Raw genomic sequence first — 17,499 nt, 5'->3', positions numbered from 1 at the left:
CCGTTTGAAGAAATGAGTGATGCGCAACCATTATTGCTAGAGGATGTAGATAACAGGGATATGTCTCAGGCAGGCAGCATTAAACACATGGAGGTACGGTGTGATGATGATGATGTTGTACCCGCTGCTGCTTCCTTTTCTGAGTTGTCAGATACAAGCGAAGCGGTTGATGATGACGATGCGTCCATGGATGTCACGTGGGTGCCCACTCGGCAAGAAGAAGAACAGGGCGAAAGTTCAGATGGGGAGACAGAGAGGAGGAGGAGACGAGTTGGAAGCAGGGGGGGGTCGTCGCAAGGAGCTAGTGGCACAGTCAGACAGCATGCATCGGCACCCGGGGTCAGCCCGACAGCACGCCAATCAACGCATGCTGTGTCCACCACCAGAATGCCGTCATTGCAGAGCTCAGCAGTGTGGCATTTTTTTTGTGTGTCTGCCTCTGACAACAGCGATGCCATTTGCAACCTGTGCCAAAGGAAACTGAGTCGTGGGAGGTCCAACACCCACCTAGGTACAACTGCTTTGCGTAGGCACATGATCTCACATCACAAACGCCTATGGGATCAACACATGAGTACATGCAGCACGCCTACTCTAAGCCGCCATCCTCCTCCTGGTCCAGCATCTTCAGCTACGTCAACCACTGCTGTCCTTCTTGCCCCCTCTCAACCATCCGCCACTCCGTCTCCCGCCTTGAGCAGTTCCCGCTCATCTGCCCACAGTCATGTGTCTGTCAAGGACATGTTTGAGCGTAAGAAGCCAATGTCACCAAGTCACCCCCTTGCCCAGCGTCTGACAGCTGGCTTGTTCGAACTATTAGCCCACCAGCTTTTACCATACAATCTGGTTGAGTCTGAGGCGTTCAAAAATTTTTTAGCTATTGGGACACCGCAGTGGAAGGTTCCCGGACGGAATTTCTTTTCACAAAAGGCAATCCCCAACTTGTACTCGATTGTGCAAAAGGAAGTCATGGCATGTCTGGCACACAGTGTTGGGGCAAGGGTCCATCTGACCACTGATACCTGGTCTGCAAAGCATGGTCAGGGCAGGTATATCACCTACACTGCGCATTGGGTAAACCTGCTGACGGCTGACAAGCAAGGAATGCGTGGCATTGCAGAGGAGTTGGTGACACCGCCACGAATTGCAGGCAGTCCTGCTGCCACCTCCTCTACTCCTCCTACTCCATCCTCTTCCATAACCTCCTCGGCTGAGTCCTCTTGTGCCGCTGCTTCTTGCTCCACATCAACTGCACCCCCCCAGCTCCCCAGGTACTATTCCACATCCCGGATACGGCAGTGTCACGCCGTCTTGGGTTTGACTTGCTTGAAAGCAGAGAGTCACACCGGACAAGCACTCCTGTCCGCCCTGAACGCACAGGTGGAAAAGTGGCTGACTCCGCAGCAACTGGATATCGGCAAAGTGGTGTGTGACAACGGAAAAAATTTGATAGCGGCATTGAAGTTGGGCAAGTTGACACATGTGCCGTGCATGGCACATGTGTGTAATCTGATCGTACAACGCTTTGTGCATAAGTACACAGGCTTACAGGACGTCCTGAAGCAGGCCAGGAAGGTGTGTGGCCATTTCAGGCATTCCTACACGGCCATGGCTCACTTTGCCGATATCCAGCGGCGAAACAACATGCCAGTGAGGCGCTTGATTTGCGACAGCCCTACACGTTGGAATTCAACACTCCTAATGTTCGACCGCCTGCTCCAACAAGAAAAAGCTGTTAATGAATATTTGTATGACCGGGGTGCTAGGACAGCCTCTGGGGAGCTGGGAATTTTTTTGCCACGTTACTGGACGCTCATGCGCAATGCCTGTAGGCTCATGCGTCTTTTTTTTTTTTTTCAACGTATATTAAAATTTTTAGTATACAAATGTAAAAACATATCCCATGCTTTACCCATTTTACAGTACAACTGTACACATGCAACATAAAAGAAATCACTGAAATTCAACAACACAAAGCTTACATGGGCTTTGAGGTGTTTGCCAAAATGCATGTATTTGTAGCCCAGATATAACAGTGGCTATAATTAACCTATGTAAACTTGTCACATCTGGCACACGTATACATTACTAAACACAGAATAGTAGTGAACTAAAAAACAAATTAAAAAATTCTGGTATTTGAAGAATATATTCAAATCATTCGTTTTCTGCCTACATTTTGTCATTCAGTTTTCAATTCAGTACAAATAGATGTTCAGTGAATAAACAGCTTAATATGGGGTTGTTGCTTGCTAAAAACAGACAGTTATGCTTTCTTCAGAAAACAATTATTGAACATTTGAAACTCCCATAGAAAGTATAGCTTTCAACTTACTGAGACAAATTAAAATTTCAGCTTTGATGTTCAGCACATTACATGTATTTTTTTCAATATTTCGCTAAAACATAACAGTTAAAAAAAAAACAAAAAACGTAAATATAACAAAACTACAACATTTATTCAAAAGGTTGAGGTCCTGCAGTAAAATGTTGATCAGATAAGAAGTTAGGTGGTATTATTTGTGAAAGCGGGTAAGAGAAGATTTTGGCTGGGTCAATGGACAATGGATTTACTGCATGAGTAGGGGGCAACATACCATGCCAGCCAGGGTAGGCTGCTTCTGGAAACAATGGAAAAGATGGATATGGGAGACCTGCTGGAACAGTATTTGGCACATGGAGAGGTGGCATAATATTAGCACCCTGACTCTCTCCTATAATTACAGAGAATTCTCCTGGGAACTGAAGGCCATTGCTCAAATTTTGGAGCATATTCATGATCTCAGGCATGCCAACTTCCTCTCCTGTATCCTCAGAATTCTGATTCCACTGCTCAAAATTTGGGAAACCTGGAGGAGGGAGCCCTTGCTCGGCCATTTGTCTCTCCTCTCGTTCAACATCTGCTAATATGTCAGAGAAAATATCATCTGGGATATCCAAACCTTCTTTATGTTTCTTGGAAGATTTTTTGGGATAAGCTGTCCAGGAAGGATGGCTTGGAAGAAGCAAGATCAGAAGCAGAATAGGATGGTTGTCTTCCAAACCTGGACCTCCCAAAGGACGCAATCTTTGAGGGATGGGTTGGCTGGCAGGTAGAGGCACTAGGAACGCCTCCATGCCATGACTTCTGATGATTGCATATCTCAGCTTCCGATTAAGATAAGAATACAGCCGAGCATATGAAACTGCATTACTCGACGTTTTTTGATTCAGTCGGATCACACACATGTCCTTGGTGCACTCTGGCCAGATACGATCCACATATTCCCAAACAGACTCTTGCAAAATGCATCCTTCGGATGTTAACACTTTTGGTAAATGCTGGCAAAGATGACTGCTATAACCAGACTCTGGCGTGGCTGTAACTTTAAACTGCTTTATAGAGAACATGTGAAGGAATCCCTTCCACACACTTGAGTCTGCTGGATCTGTGAGTCTAGTATCCGGATCACATAATTTCTTGTTCTTTTCAATGCATGAAGAATGTTGATTGCCATTAGTTATATGGTGTTTCCATATTTTCTCTGGTTTCTTGGTAATTACCCATTGGCTTAAGTCAGCATCACCTGGAGGGTTTATCAGCCCTTTGCATATAAGGCAGTCCTGATCTAAAAGGTGGCTCTTGTGTTGGGATGTTGTGTCCCTTTTCTCTGAGATGCAATCCTGCTGAGAATCCTGAGGCTGCCACACAGAATCAGACAGATCCTCTAAGGTCAAGTTCTGATCGGGCACGGTATCAATTTCAATTAACCCCTTGTGTGTCAGCTTTGTCATCTGAATCTGGTATGGCTGTCTTTCCTCTTTCTCGATTAGTTCCAGTGCATGTTTTCTCTTTTGAATTCTCCAGTTGGCCAGCTCCTGTGCAGCCATTTACGTTGCACTCATTAGAACCAAACACTGTGGGGTGATTTATGGCCCCCACCCACCGCGCAGGGGTGGGGGCCGAGGGGGGGGGGGGGGGGAGGACAGTAGGTCCCCCATTGTGATTTATGGCCCCCACCCACCGCGCAGGGGTTGGGGAGGACAGTAGCTCCCCCCAGTGTGTATCATGGGCTTTGAGGACAGGTGTCAATCCATACCTGCCAAGTGACCCTATGTAGGGGTAACAGTCCCTATTCTGCTCTGTGTCAGTGTGTATCATGGTCTCTGTGGACGGGGAACAGTCTCTATTCTGCTCTTTGTCAGTGTGTATCAGGGGTTTGAGGACAGGTGTCAATCCATATCTGCCAAGTGACCCTATGTAGGGGGAACAGTCCCTATTCTGCTCTGTGTCAGTGTGTATCAGGGGTTTGAGGACAGGTGTCAATCCATATCTGCCAAGTGACCCTATGTAGGGGGGAAAGTCCCTATTCTGCTCTGTGTCAGTGTGTATCAGGGGTTTTGAGGACAGGTGTCAATCCATATCTGCCAAGTGACCCTATGTAGGGGGAAAAGTCCCTATTCTGCTCTGTGTCAGTGTGTATCAGGGGTTTTGAGGACAGGTGTCAATCCATACCTGCCAAGTGACCCTATGTAGGGGTAACAGTCCCTATTCTGCTCTGTGTCAGTGTGTATCATGGTCTCTGTGGACGGGGAACAGTCCCTATTCTGCTCTGTGTCAGTGTGTATCAGGGGTTTTGAGGACAGGTGTCAATGTTAGGTGATTTCTGCCCTTTATGGATTAAAAGCAGACTCTGCATCAACTGTGCAATTTTCCATGGGAGTTTTGCCATGGATCCCCTGCTGGCATGCCACAGTCCAGGTGTTAGTCCCCTTGAAACAACTTTTCCATCACTATTGTGGCCAGAAAGAGTCCGTTGTTTTTAAAATTTGCCTGCCCATTGAAGTCAATGGCGGTTCGCGAACATTTGCGGAAGTTCGCGAACCGAAAATTTCGGGTTCGCGACAACACTAGTGACATCCTATTCCGGCTTCATTAAACAGCGTGCGAGGGAGCGGAGGAGGAAGATTCAAGTTCCATCACCGCCTACTCCGCTTATCCGGCTGTCTGCCCATGCAGCAGCCCCATCGGGCTGCAGGTAAGCAATTCATTCCAGCTCTCCCAGGGAGGCTGGATGGATAAAAAAAAAAAAATAAATCCATAACCATCATGTGAGCGAGCATCTGTCAGTCAAAGTGCAGCCTTGACAGGAAGGGTTGGGAAAAATTTAAATTGGGGTGCTCAAGCACTGTCCTGCTAAGGGCAGCACAAATTCTAAATACACCACTGCCCACATGCTAGTCTTAACATTAGACTATCTACAAGAGGGAAGACCAGCTAAGATTGCCTTTAACCCCCTTAAGGACACATGACGTGTGACATGTCATGATTCCCTTTTATTCCAGAAGTTTGGTCCTTAAGGGGTTAAGCTGATTGCTAGAGGAGTAATCAAAGCTTTTACTGGCTTTCCCTTTACTGCTAAAATAACATAACCAAGAATTACCAACAAGACAAGTATTGTTTCCAAGTTTATTACAAAAATTAATGATCTTTTAGTGCTCATTGTGCAATGTGTTGTGCATTCCATTTAAAAATAACGTGCAAGCAAACACCAAGACCTATCGCGGCAGTAAGTACAAGGGCAGGTAGGAGTCCGATTGTCAGGTGTTCCAGGAGGTTGGTTTCATCTGTGGAATAGGAAAGATATCAGAATCTTAGACCGGCAGAAAGTGCACAACAGGGAGGCAATGTGGGATCTTTATTGCAACTTGACCCATGGGAAGCCGTATAGTACAGGAAGGAGTCAGTTTGAGCACACATTTGTTAAATTAGTGGACAGAATACACTTCTAGAGTCACTGCATAGTTTGTACCCCACAAAAAATAAAATACCTTGAGATTTTACTGAAGCTGCTCGAGCTGTAAGTAGGACTGGACCAGGAAGGCTGACAAAGGATGCGTCTTTAAGGACATGTTGCTCATCTAGTTTAAAGAGAAAGTGAGAGGTTAAGCCTAGTGTATGACAAGATCTACAGACAATTCCTATTAGGCAGATCACTAAAGGAAATTATCAACCGCTGGAGAGCTGTACCAGGGCAGAAAGTCAGTTAAGTTTCTATCAGCTTTGTTTGGGTCAAGGTACATGGAGCACTTTCTCCCCCACTAGAGGGCACATAAGACTCACTAGAAGATAGAATACAAGGGAGTTCACAGCAAAGCATTGTAAGATGGTGTAGGCTGTACTGAAAGCATCCAATACTTACCCCTCTTTTTCTTGGATGCTGGACACCTTGTGGTACAGAGGGAGGAATCTGAGTTCAGAGTATTGCATATTAAAGCACTGCAGTGAAAGTAGATCTACAGGAAACAAAATACATTAGAGACTAGATAAAGATTTACATAAGCCACAGCTTTAATACCATCTCATGTATTAGAAAGATCACATTAAACAGTTCTACCAGACTCCCTAAAGGGGGAATAATAATAAGTTCGCCCCCCAGTAAAGCTGAAGACAAGACGTTGAGCTAGAAGGCTTTCCCCCCTGTGGGATGTGATTATTGGGTGAGGGGAGAGACCCTGTGTAGGAAGGGTCACTCACTTTAACCCTTTCATTATGCAGTCCTACATCCAAGGGACAGTCGTTTATTTGAAACTCATGAGCCTTCATTCTGGGTCCAATTTTTAAGCTTTTAAATTCAGACTGATTGCCAACAGACAATCCTATATTGCACACAACGGAAGCCTTTGTTTAAATTTAGTCCATTTGTGGTTATGTTGGTCTTTATGCCTCGCCACATGGCGGTTAGATTCCCTCCATGGGCTCCTATTAGTTTAAAAAAAAAAAAAGCCAAAAGACTGCTTGTACATCACAAGCCAATAATGGGTGTAAACACGAATGGTCTATGAGATGCAATACTGGTGCAGGAGACAGACTAAATAGGCTGATTGATTAGCACCTTCAGGGTTGTAGCCATACACCTGACAGGACAAGTGTTATAGGCACTTGCATGCAGTTTGATGGTCTGTCAACTAGTCAGTCCCCTGGATTGCATTATATGTTTATTCACCGAGTGAAAACTGATAGGAACCCAAAGTGAATTTTAGGCTACAGTGGCACTAAAGTTTGAAATTTACATTTTAGCATATAAAACCCTTGATAACATTTACTAGAAAAATTACATTCATTGCACTGTTAAAGAGAATTTGACAGATACGCCCTGCTCAGAATGCCCCGCCACCCCCCCATATTTTTTTTGAGGTAGTTAGGTCAGCTAGCGTGAGAAAAATTGATAAAAGACACAAGATTAGGAGAGTTCTATGCAGGATGATATGTTATAAATTTTGATAGCGTGCAACAAATATACATCCCTGCAGAATTTGGTTTTAAAAACACCAAATTAAATTAGACCACCACTTACCAAGCTAGTTGAGGCCTGCCCACCAGTCATAAAAGCAAAAGCCTTCACTTCAAATCTTTTCCTATGATTTGGTAGAGATACTCCAAGAACAGGATGGAACACAGTTTGAAAGTTATCTCTAACTTCTTGACAGCTACAAAATGGATAAGGGACAAAATCTCTGGTTAAAGCTTCTAAAGGCACAGATTGACATGGTAATTTCATATTCACTGAGATCCCACTACAACAGGCAGTGCCCACACTGCTTGGAACACTTACCCATCTACAACCACATTCCACTGAGGTACAGCAGTTGGGTCTAGAGACATTGTTGCCCAACAGTCATTTAGCACCAGTTCAATATTTGGGTCATTACGGTTTAAAACGCTTATTTCGAAGTAGAGGGGATCCCGCAGAATTTTCACAACTGGATACTGGCCAGCACCATAGGCAAGGCCAAATGAGTCATCTAAAAGAGACTTATAAAGGTCACAGTAGTTCTAAAATTGTATAAGATGGGATTTTTTCTAATGCGGTGATCAGCAACATACCTTTGAAAAGCTCAAGTGTAAAGACAAGAGGACCCTGACTTATGGTGGGCAAAGGAGGTGGAAGAGTCACAACATTTACAGTCAAGTTTGTATTGGCAGTCGGATTGTAATTACATCGGACAGTAATTCTGAAAGATAAAAGATATTGTATATTTCACATACATGACCATATTGCAAAAAATGGTCATTATGAATCCTATTACAGCAGACTGAACATCATAAGGTTGTTTATATGGAATATGTTAATCCCTATAGGGAATAGAATTCAGTTTATGAATAATTTTAACTGGTAAAATGTAAGTTTACAGTAGGATTCTCTGTATTACAGAAGATACAGCTACATGGGATTAAATCTAGACAACATACCTTAATTCACTATCCCGGGAGATTTGTCTGGGAGGGAAGTCTTTCCAAAGAGCATGAGCCTCATTTTCATAAAATATTTTACCATCTACAAACTGAAAATATCAAATTGTGAGAGTCTGCACATGTGCACACATTTACTATAAGGGTTATTACACTTACCATTTTTCTAGTCCCACAACGGTTCAGTGGTACTTTGTATACAAGACTACTAGTCTTCCTCATTGGAAGACATGTGCCATCGCCAAAGACTACAGTGTCCAAGTTAATCTTTGGTTGCGTAAAGCCTTCAGCAATCTCAAACATCATGGAACCATTTTTCGTGCAGCTTGGTACTAAGAGATAACTTAGTCAGATTTTATTTATTAAATTAGTGTCAAGGCATTCAAAAGTTACTAGACTTACTTGGTGGTGTATCTACAACAACACATTTTGGTGTCAGTAGCATCGGAACAGTTAGTTCTCTTAACTGGAAGGTCAAGAGGAGTGACGATAAGGAGAACCAGTGATTGCCATCAATAATATCATCCTAAGAAGTTCACACAAAAAAAAAAAAAGTGTATGAGAGCATGTGTTACTTTGCCCTTCAAATACAGTTGTACACCAAAAGTGGTTTTAACCATACAAGTAGATCCATACATGATTAACTAGATGTCTAATGCCTTTTAACTGCTACATATTTGCAAAGGAAAGTTACTTTTTATGTGACAATTTATCCACATTCATGCAAGAGCTTTTAAAATCTATTCACAGAATAAAATCCATGTCAATACATGCCATCCACTTAAAGGGGGGCTAAATCATACAACTTAGAATAGTTAACATGCCATGACAGTATGCATGAACCATGGACACCCCTTACACAGGTGCCTCGAGTGGTATCCCCATTTGAAAGGTTTTCATAAGGCTGAAAACAGTCAGAATAAGGTAGAACGTTAAGTTTAGTGTGATGGCAGTCACCATCACTGGAGGCTGAAGATTGACACTACGTAGGTCCCCAGATTGCTCTTATGTTTTAATCACCCTTTGCCCATAATCAGTATAGTGAGTGTAATGCATTTGCTAGTTATTAGTCCCCCACTTCTTGCATGCTAGTTTAATCTGGCTGATCAACACCCTTATTCTCCATTATGGTCCTCAGCCCTTGTTATTGTCCCCACACTGCAAGCTTGGTGGAGATACAAGGAGCTCTGTGACATTTAGAAAAGGTCAGGTTTTTTTTTTTTTTTAAATTCTCCCACAATGTTTCTAGTAACCAGCAATTTCCAATAGTGGAACTGAGCAGACGTGCTCTTGAGAGCAGACAGATTGATTGCGGCAGAAAAGGGGTACCCACCTGGCAGCAAACCAGTCCAACAGTTGGGGGGACAAAACGTGAAAAAATTAAATTAAAAAAACATGAGAGCAGATAGAGGCCCGATAAACTAAAGTTACTGCGAGGTAATCAAATCACCAGGGGACAAAATGGTGATGAAGACGAATCCTCCTGCTTCTCAGAGGAAAAAGTCTCCCGACCCAGGTGAGGGAGCTGCGGATCAACTACTGAAGTCACCCGGGGGCGGAGCCTGGCAGCCATGCCGAGCAGTCGCATGCAACATGGGCTCCGAGGCAAAAATCAAAAAGCAAACAAAATATGCGAGACAAAGCCCTCAATTCTGCTCTCACGACAGCCCCAGCCTAAAGGGCACACCAAAGCGACAATACCAGCCACAAATTTTCACTGCCAGCAGCGGTCTCTTACCGGAGATCGACCTGAGGCCTACGGGAGGCAAAAGCAGGCGACACGAGGGAAGCGGCCGATCCCTCTGCAGCAGCAGCCTCCTTGGACGAAGGTCTCCCCGGAGGACTCTGCCTCTCCCCCCCCCCCATGCCGGTGGGGGATATCCCGGCAAACGCAAGCGACGACCCAGCACCAGAGAATCACCTTGAGACACCCGAGGTGGCCGCCACGTGTGAGACCCGACCCAAAATGGCGACTATCACACAGCCAGCAGAGACGGCAAACGAACAGCGAGAACCTGTCCTGCGCTCTGTGGACCGCTTGTTGCAGACTCTAAACGAGCACTTCCACCAGCTATGGGTCGCACTAGAAACTCACATACCCTATATGGCGCCGGCCCCTCGAGATGGCGGACGGGGTGGCAAGAACCGGAGGGCGAGGAGGACTCTCTCGGACCTAAAGCACTCAGACAAGCCTGCATTACACATTACTGGCCCACCTGGGCTGAGGGCCACCAAGGGTAAAACCCGGAAGCATCACCCACATGGACGGAGGGACGGCCGCCACAGAAGGCGGCAAACCATCAGCTCTCCCCGTTACTCCCTACATGGGAAGGACCCAGCCCGAAGTGCAGGGGTCCGTGGAGTAAGGATGTTGGCCTTCATCCTGGCCTGGGGCTGGAGAGAGGACGCACCTCGCTCCCATCAACCAGCCACCTATGTACCCACTCCTACTGCACGAGCAACCTGTAAAGCTCAGGGGATAGAGCGGGACAGCAGCTCATAAGGAATCCGCTACCAGCTCACCTTCTGGACTCTCAACGGCAGCAAATGTGTCTCACGCCATTCCCTCCACGCCACTGCTGCAAAGCGAGAAGCCACTAAACTGCACACTTCACGGCATGCAGAGGTAGCCGACTCCCGGTCTAGAAGCGCACCTCTGATGAACACCACGGGCAAGACAAGTAGCAGCAAAGGGCATCGGCTAAAAAAGGACTAACTTGGTTCCTCATGAGCGTGCCTTTATGCCTATTTTACGGTCGTATCTAGCTACTCTCATTACTCACATGCACACACTGCTAGTTATAATACATACATAGACTTTTCAAACGGCAGTAAGTTACCAAATACACCTATATATTCACACAAATTCCACTATCGTGGATATCGGCAAAAGTTATAAGTAACCGTTCTATGCCTTGTTATAATGACAGGCTTACTGAATACACACGTGACAGCAACTGAAGCGATTGCAGTCGCGCACAAGCTAGCATGTATCTAAACATCGAGATTTAACTATTTACCATAACCAGTCAAGCAATGACAATCATAGCTGGAGGTCGTTTTTCATATGTTCTAATTTTGTTCTGCACTCGTCTACTCAATTTCACAATTGTTATTCTATACGTGTTAGTACCTTCTTGAAAACAGCTTGTTTAATATAAAATGAGGCTGCCATTCTTAGGTGATGTACTGTTGTGTTAACGTCTATTGTGAAACCTGTGTTTTACTCGCCCATGTGTCACCAGACGCCTGACTAACATGACTTAGCGAGTTACCAATCCGGATCTTTTGATCCTTAGCTTGTATTTTCAAACTGAAGTTTAACTACAATACATATAAAACAAATGAGGCATAGAAAATCTGGAAATGTAATCTAACTTTGCGTATTGATGTGCCAACCCTATACTGTAAATCGCTTAAACGTTTCCTCCAATTTCTCTTCTGTATCCCATACTATATGCCTTTAATAAAAGAAAGATTGACAAAAAAAAAAAAAAAAAAACTACTGAAGTCACCCAACACTACACCTCCCACAAGGGAACTTGTCACGGCAGACAAACTGAAAAGAATGCTGGCAGAGCTGCGGGTGAATATTGCAGCCAACATGGCCTTCATAAAATATGCTACCTCCCGGATAACCCTGCTGGAGGCCTCCTCAACTACTCAGAACTCTAGAATAACCTCCCTGGAGAATCAAATCTTAGCACTCCAGACACAATGGGCCATCACTGACAGTATTGATACCACGCAAGATCAGAGACGGTGCTACAATCTGAAAATCTGGTAGTCTGGAGAATTGTAAACTAGACTGAAGGTGATCACAAGCCTAAGTTAAGCCTGGGAACACCAGAAAAAGGTTCTATGAGTCTTGCCCATTAAATAAAAAAAAAGACCTTTATTATACGGTATAAATTCCCCACAGAACAAAGGAAACTTATATAAAATACTAACACTTCTAATAAAGTATACAGGGGAAATTGTGATCTTGTATCTGGAATAGGAGTAAGCAGGTATGTATGGAGATTGTGCACTGTTGTACTCAATACACAATCTCCATACATGCCTGCTTACTCCTATTCCAGATACAAGATCACAATTTCCCCTGTATACTTTATTAGAAGTGTTAGTATTTTATATAAGTTTCCTTTGTTCTGTGGGGAATTTATACCGTATAATAAAGGTCTTTTTATTATTTAATGGGCAAGACTCATAGAACCTTTTTCTGGTGTTCCCAGGCTTAACTTAGGCTTGTGATCACCTTCAGCCTAAATATTTGTTATATATTCAAGGGTTATCCCCTATCTAAGGTTCTATGGACACTATAGATCCCGTTTATCGGGAATCTTACAATTTGTTTAGAATTGTAAACTAGTGGATTGTTTTGAATACTCTATTGGTGGTTATATTTCTTTCCACTTTCTATGTAGAGAATCATTTAAGAAATAGTTTTAGAGAACCCAGCTAATTTAAGCAATATTTTCGCCATATTGAGTGGAGATCGGTCATTTTGCAGTGACCGACACAAGCCATCAGCTTTGTTACCTTTAGGGAATTTGTCTTGATATATAGACGAAGGCCATTCAGACGGTCTAAAGTTATTCCGTACTGTTGAAGTGCTTGGGTATCCAGTGGGATGTCCATTCCATTCAAGTTTATACTTGTTAGGACCCCGTCAAATTGTGGAATCACAAAGATCATGTGTGTTTTGTTACAGGTGGGGGGACCTACCAGACAAAAACAACATGAGCTGTAAAAATTTTAGCACATTGTATTAGCTTAATTAAGAGAATCACTTACTTCTAACACAAACCAACGGGACATCGACAACAATCTTTGGAGCACCCAATCTAGAACTCAGACGAACAGCTCCAACATACAGATTCTGATTTTCCATCTGGCAAAGGGAAGACAATTTTGGACAATTATTCCAGGTCTCATTTAGTGTAGAACATACTATAGTACCTACCTGACAAACTCTCCTTAAGAGAGAAGAGAAAGGAAGCATGGGCCACATGAAACTAAAGTTTATACCTACTTTGACATTCAGTGACTCCAGAATGGGGTACTGATAAGAACTGTGAGGGGAAAGCAGAGTTGCCTTCAACTATAGATACATTTTTTTGCTATAGTTCAGTCTTGTGTGCAAAATCTAGTACACTATGCAACTAATGAGTCCCAGGCATTTTAGATCTCACTTTGTGAAGTGAAGATTGCTTTGAATTCAAGAGGGAATTTTAGCTTTAAAGCAGACTGAAACAGTTTACAGTTATTTTGGCCCAAGTTGTCATGTTCTCACTTTAGTTAACAACCATGAATGTATTAACAGATACAGGTTAAGATAAAATGCAGGAGTGGGAAGGTTTAGTCTAACAAAGCCAGCTATAGATTTAGGCAAGTTTTTCTATTTTTCAGTGTTAGCATTGGAATTTTAATCACAGTTTAGTGAAAGTGTTTTGTTCATGTCGGTATAGCAACTTCCAAGTTGTCATTTTGAAACGAGATCCATTTTGTATTTGTAGTTACCTTGTATATTTGGAGGCCAGATGCATTGAAGAAAGCTTGGATTACCAAGAAGTCAGGTTCAGCTTTCAGAACGTAGCCCATCTGCCATGCCTGGCCTGTAGTAACAGTCCGGTAGTGTGTCCCATCAGAAATTCCTATGTCCCAGAAGAGTTTTGATGGGATACTTTGTACAGCCTGTGATATCTAATCAAGATAAGTTTGAGTCAGTTACTAGATGTTATTTGATATTATAAAGTGAGCAGATAGCCAGACATCTGTTGTGCCAAGGCAAGATTCTTCGTGTTCACTTACCTCCCCGTCAAATTGAGGAAGTGTCCTTGGAAACCTGATCTGAATAAGCATAAGGAGAGAGGAGGAAAAGTGTAGTAGATCTTTAGGCTCAGAAGACACATTGAACATTAAATACAACATAAAGATGGGATAGTGAACTTGAAGATGTAGTTACCATCATGAAGTCCTGAGTGCAGTTTACTACTGTCCCTTCTATTGCCTCATCTGCCTGCAAGTCGTTGCAGACTACCCTGTATGTGACTCTCTCCTGTCCAGTAAAGTCCTTGAAGGCTATATGCAAGACACGCTTTTCCAACTACAGAAAACAGGAAGCAGGTTAAGAAATTTTTAGAGTAATTTTATTGATGGAATGGCTTTTAATGTCTACCCCAATAGATGAAACCCAGGTTCGTACATAGCCATGCACAATAGTGTGGGAGTACGCAATGTTATTTCATCGCATTAGCCAAACTCGGGCCCTTCAGATGTTGTTGCACTACAACTCCTATGGTTTTCTGGCTGTATTTTTTCATATTCAAAGAATCATAGGAATTTTAGTTCCTGGCGTGCCAGAGTTTGGAAAACCCTGCCATAGACCAAGTTTTTTTTTGTGGGACCCTCATTATGTACAGACAGCATCCATAAGATGGTGCCACTAGACTGCAGATGTCCCTTTTCTCCCTCTAGAAGACAAAACCCTACACAACACATCTATGAAACCATCCCAGAGAGCGAGGCTGTGTGTCCTACTTGCTATTTCTAGTACATTGTAAGAATGACAGACCTGCACTTTCAAAGTGCTCAAAGAGACCATGTACACACTCACAATTAACTTTGTTCACAATAGTTATAGGGACACCAAAAACCACTTAATCTTAAAGTATTTTTTTTCTGCATAGACCCAGTCCAGACACAGCCACAAGAGACTCTGGAAGCTCTGAAACAATTAAGATCTCACAGGAGCCTAGACAGAATTTTGAAAGGGTCTTTGATTGCTTGGCGCCCAAGTCAGGGACATTCAACTAGGTCCTTTGCCATGTTTGGACTAAATCATCTATAGTTCTTTGGGAGCAGGAAACTGGTAGACTTATATGGGTTCTGTTTCTGTAGTTGTATGACTATAGACATTTCTGTTCTAGTAAGTTTAGACTTGCCTCATGTTCAATACAGTTTTCAGGAATGTTTGCAACTTTACCCTCCATGAAAACATCACAGCCTGCAGAGTCATCTCCAGCAAGATCTATGAGATCGTGGAAGAGAGAAAAAAAAAAAAAATTAAATCCAGAAGGGTCAGACAAGACCAATAGAGACACCCATTGAGATTATCAGGGTTAGTCAATTAAGTGAAAAGTCAAAGTGAAATGTCAAGTTTAAAATCAAACTACCTGAGGCTATGCTTGCAATTTGAGCACAAGTTTAAAATTCAGTTTTATTTCACCTCGAGTTCTCACTTTAGTTAGTAAACCTGCATCAAAACAGTCTTACCTACAACATGGAGACTTCTCCATTGTGTCAGGCGAATTCCTTTGGGTTTTTGAATTTGCAGTCCATCGTTAAGGCAGGAGACAGATCCTAGAACGATATTGTGCCAGAAGTTCAGCTGTCACATACTAGTCTTGCTTACATAAATGCTGAAAGTTAATGTATACTTCAGGTCAACTATAAAACTAATTCACCTCACTTGTGTTTATGTTAGAGACAGAATTATACTGAATGCAAAACCATCCTACTGTAGAAGTAACTAGCTCATATGCAATGTGGTTATTTTATAATCTGCCTACACTGCGTTTCAGTTGAGTTTAACTGAAAAACCCTCTTTTACACTTCACAATGCATCTTACACAAATTGGTATCCCTATACACTACATGTGAGCAAACTCACGGGTGGACTTGTAGGGATACTCATGGTCAGGCCCTTGGGGCAGAGACCTTGAGCTGTGTAAGTGGCCCCTAAAAATGGAGCTTCTTCCTGTACTTTAAATTGTTGTGAGCACTGTTACAGTCTCCAGAGAGTCTCTTCTACATCAGACTGCAGCCAGAGCCCATCATCCAGTGGTAAGTAGGCAAGCTAATGTATATTAGTGGCACTAATCTCCAATTTACCTCACATTAAAAGGGGCACTATAGTCACCAGAACCAGCTTAATGTAGTGGTTCTGGTGTCTATAGCCTGTGGCTGCAGGCTTTTTAAATTTAAAAACACTGATAAGACACTTTGTGCAGAACTGGCGTTGGCCCATATGGCAAATTAATGAGTGGGGCATTGTGATGTCACAGGGTGGGGCAGCAATTTGCACCAACCCTACATACACGTAAATCTCTGCTTTCAAATGGCCAAAATAAATAAAAAAAAAATTTAAAAAAGCCACTCACATAGCAAATTATACTTCCAATCAAGTTTCATAAACACTGCTCAGTGCTAAATACAACCATGCAAACATGCACAACGCATGGCGATCTAACTTCATGCTGGCAATGGATGCCACTGCCAGGAACCCTTCAGTTTTCTTGAAGAAAGGCAAGAGTTTCACAAAATCCTGTTGAACTGCACAGATAACCTAACAGCACAAAAACCCACAACTTGAGTCATTTTAAACAGGATAATGGTTCACTAGTAGTATACATAATTAAAGGGACAATATTGGCATCCATAACACTCCCATTAAGCGGAGTGGTTTGGGGGTCATGTCCCCTACATATTAACCCAATTTATAAATGTTACAAATCTGCTGGAAACTAGAACTGCAATGGAGAAGGTAACTAAAATGGCTGTTTTGCACCTTACAGGTGGTGTCCAGGAACCGATGATGCAAATAATCACTACAGCATTAGTTTTGTAATCCAAGTGCTATATAGTGTTCCTTTAATAGCAAAGCATGTACCATTTTATAATGTGATTACCTGGGAAATCCAGGGTCTTTGCAGCATCAGAAAGCTTACACAGTAAGCAAATAAGCAGTAAACACCTACAACGGAATAAAAGTTTCAAAACAATAAAAATGCGACGCTCACATGCAAGAGTTATAGAAAGGAGATTCTGAGAAAGAAAGAAATAAAGCAAATTAGTCAACATATCTGCCACAAGATTTACCAGGTGCCAAGAACACAATTTGACATCAACTTGGGCTTCATTGAGCCACCTAAGGAATGAGCCATCTGTAAAAATCCAAACACAGGGCTCAAGGCTGGTTAGTATTCCTCCCACCTCATGAGAAATATAACACTCCCACTTGAATACCTTTGATTTATATAGTGTATAACACCTGGCTAAGCCACTAACTGGTTTGCAGTTAATTGAATTAACCCTTTCTCACTAGTCATTCTAATTACACACATTCTCGGTTATTCACTAAACTCAGAATTCTAGCGAATTGAATCAAAATTACAAAAATGAGGCTAGAACAACTGATTTAAAAATATTCAGTTTTAGTACCAGCGTGGCGAATTAAAACTCAATTTTAACATTTAAATTGC

General features: G+C 42.8%; 1 protein-coding gene across 1 annotated transcript; it reads right to left on the bottom strand.

The window, feature by feature from the left end:
- Positions 1-5,479: 5,479 nt before the first annotated feature.
- On the bottom strand, positions 5,480-17,229 carry ZP2 (zona pellucida glycoprotein 2). Its single transcript, XM_063429491.1, has 18 exons — positions 17,117-17,229; positions 16,927-16,991; positions 15,512-15,598; positions 15,181-15,266; positions 14,202-14,342; positions 14,048-14,086; positions 13,757-13,939; positions 13,031-13,127; positions 12,776-12,957; positions 8,636-8,759; positions 8,393-8,565; positions 8,234-8,325; positions 7,868-7,995; positions 7,596-7,785; positions 7,338-7,470; positions 6,183-6,276; positions 5,812-5,901; positions 5,480-5,607 (listed from the first exon to the last, which is right to left on the bottom strand). Exons 1-18 carry the CDS (start codon positions 17,179-17,181, stop codon positions 5,480-5,482), a joined length of 2,097 nt encoding a protein of 698 aa, XP_063285561.1. The 5' UTR covers positions 17,182-17,229.
- Positions 17,230-17,499: the final 270 nt, after the last annotated feature.

This window comes from Pelobates fuscus, chromosome 8, assembly GCF_036172605.1.
Source record: "Pelobates fuscus isolate aPelFus1 chromosome 8, aPelFus1.pri, whole genome shotgun sequence".
In the NCBI taxonomy this organism is placed as follows: Eukaryota; Metazoa; Chordata; class Amphibia; order Anura; family Pelobatidae; genus Pelobates; species Pelobates fuscus.
The sequence above is the reverse complement of the archived record's forward strand: the minus strand, read 5'-3'. Positions and strand labels throughout refer to the sequence as shown.

What these genes read in the sequence shown, in the direction of transcription:
- ZP2 (XM_063429491.1), bottom strand. Translation starts at nt 17,181, where the DNA reads ATGGCTCATTCCTTAGGTGGCTCAATGAAGCCCAAGTTGATGTCAAAT. An exon ending in AAAACTGTATTGAACATGAG is followed by an intron (nt 14,343 to 15,180) that starts GCAAGTCTAAAC and finishes TGTTTTCTGTAG; the next exon opens with TTGGAAAAGCGTGTCTTGCA. An exon ending in TGTTGTAGATACACCACCAA is followed by an intron (nt 8,566 to 8,635) that starts GTAAGTCTAGTA and finishes GTTATCTCTTAG; the next exon opens with TACCAAGCTGCACGAAAAAT.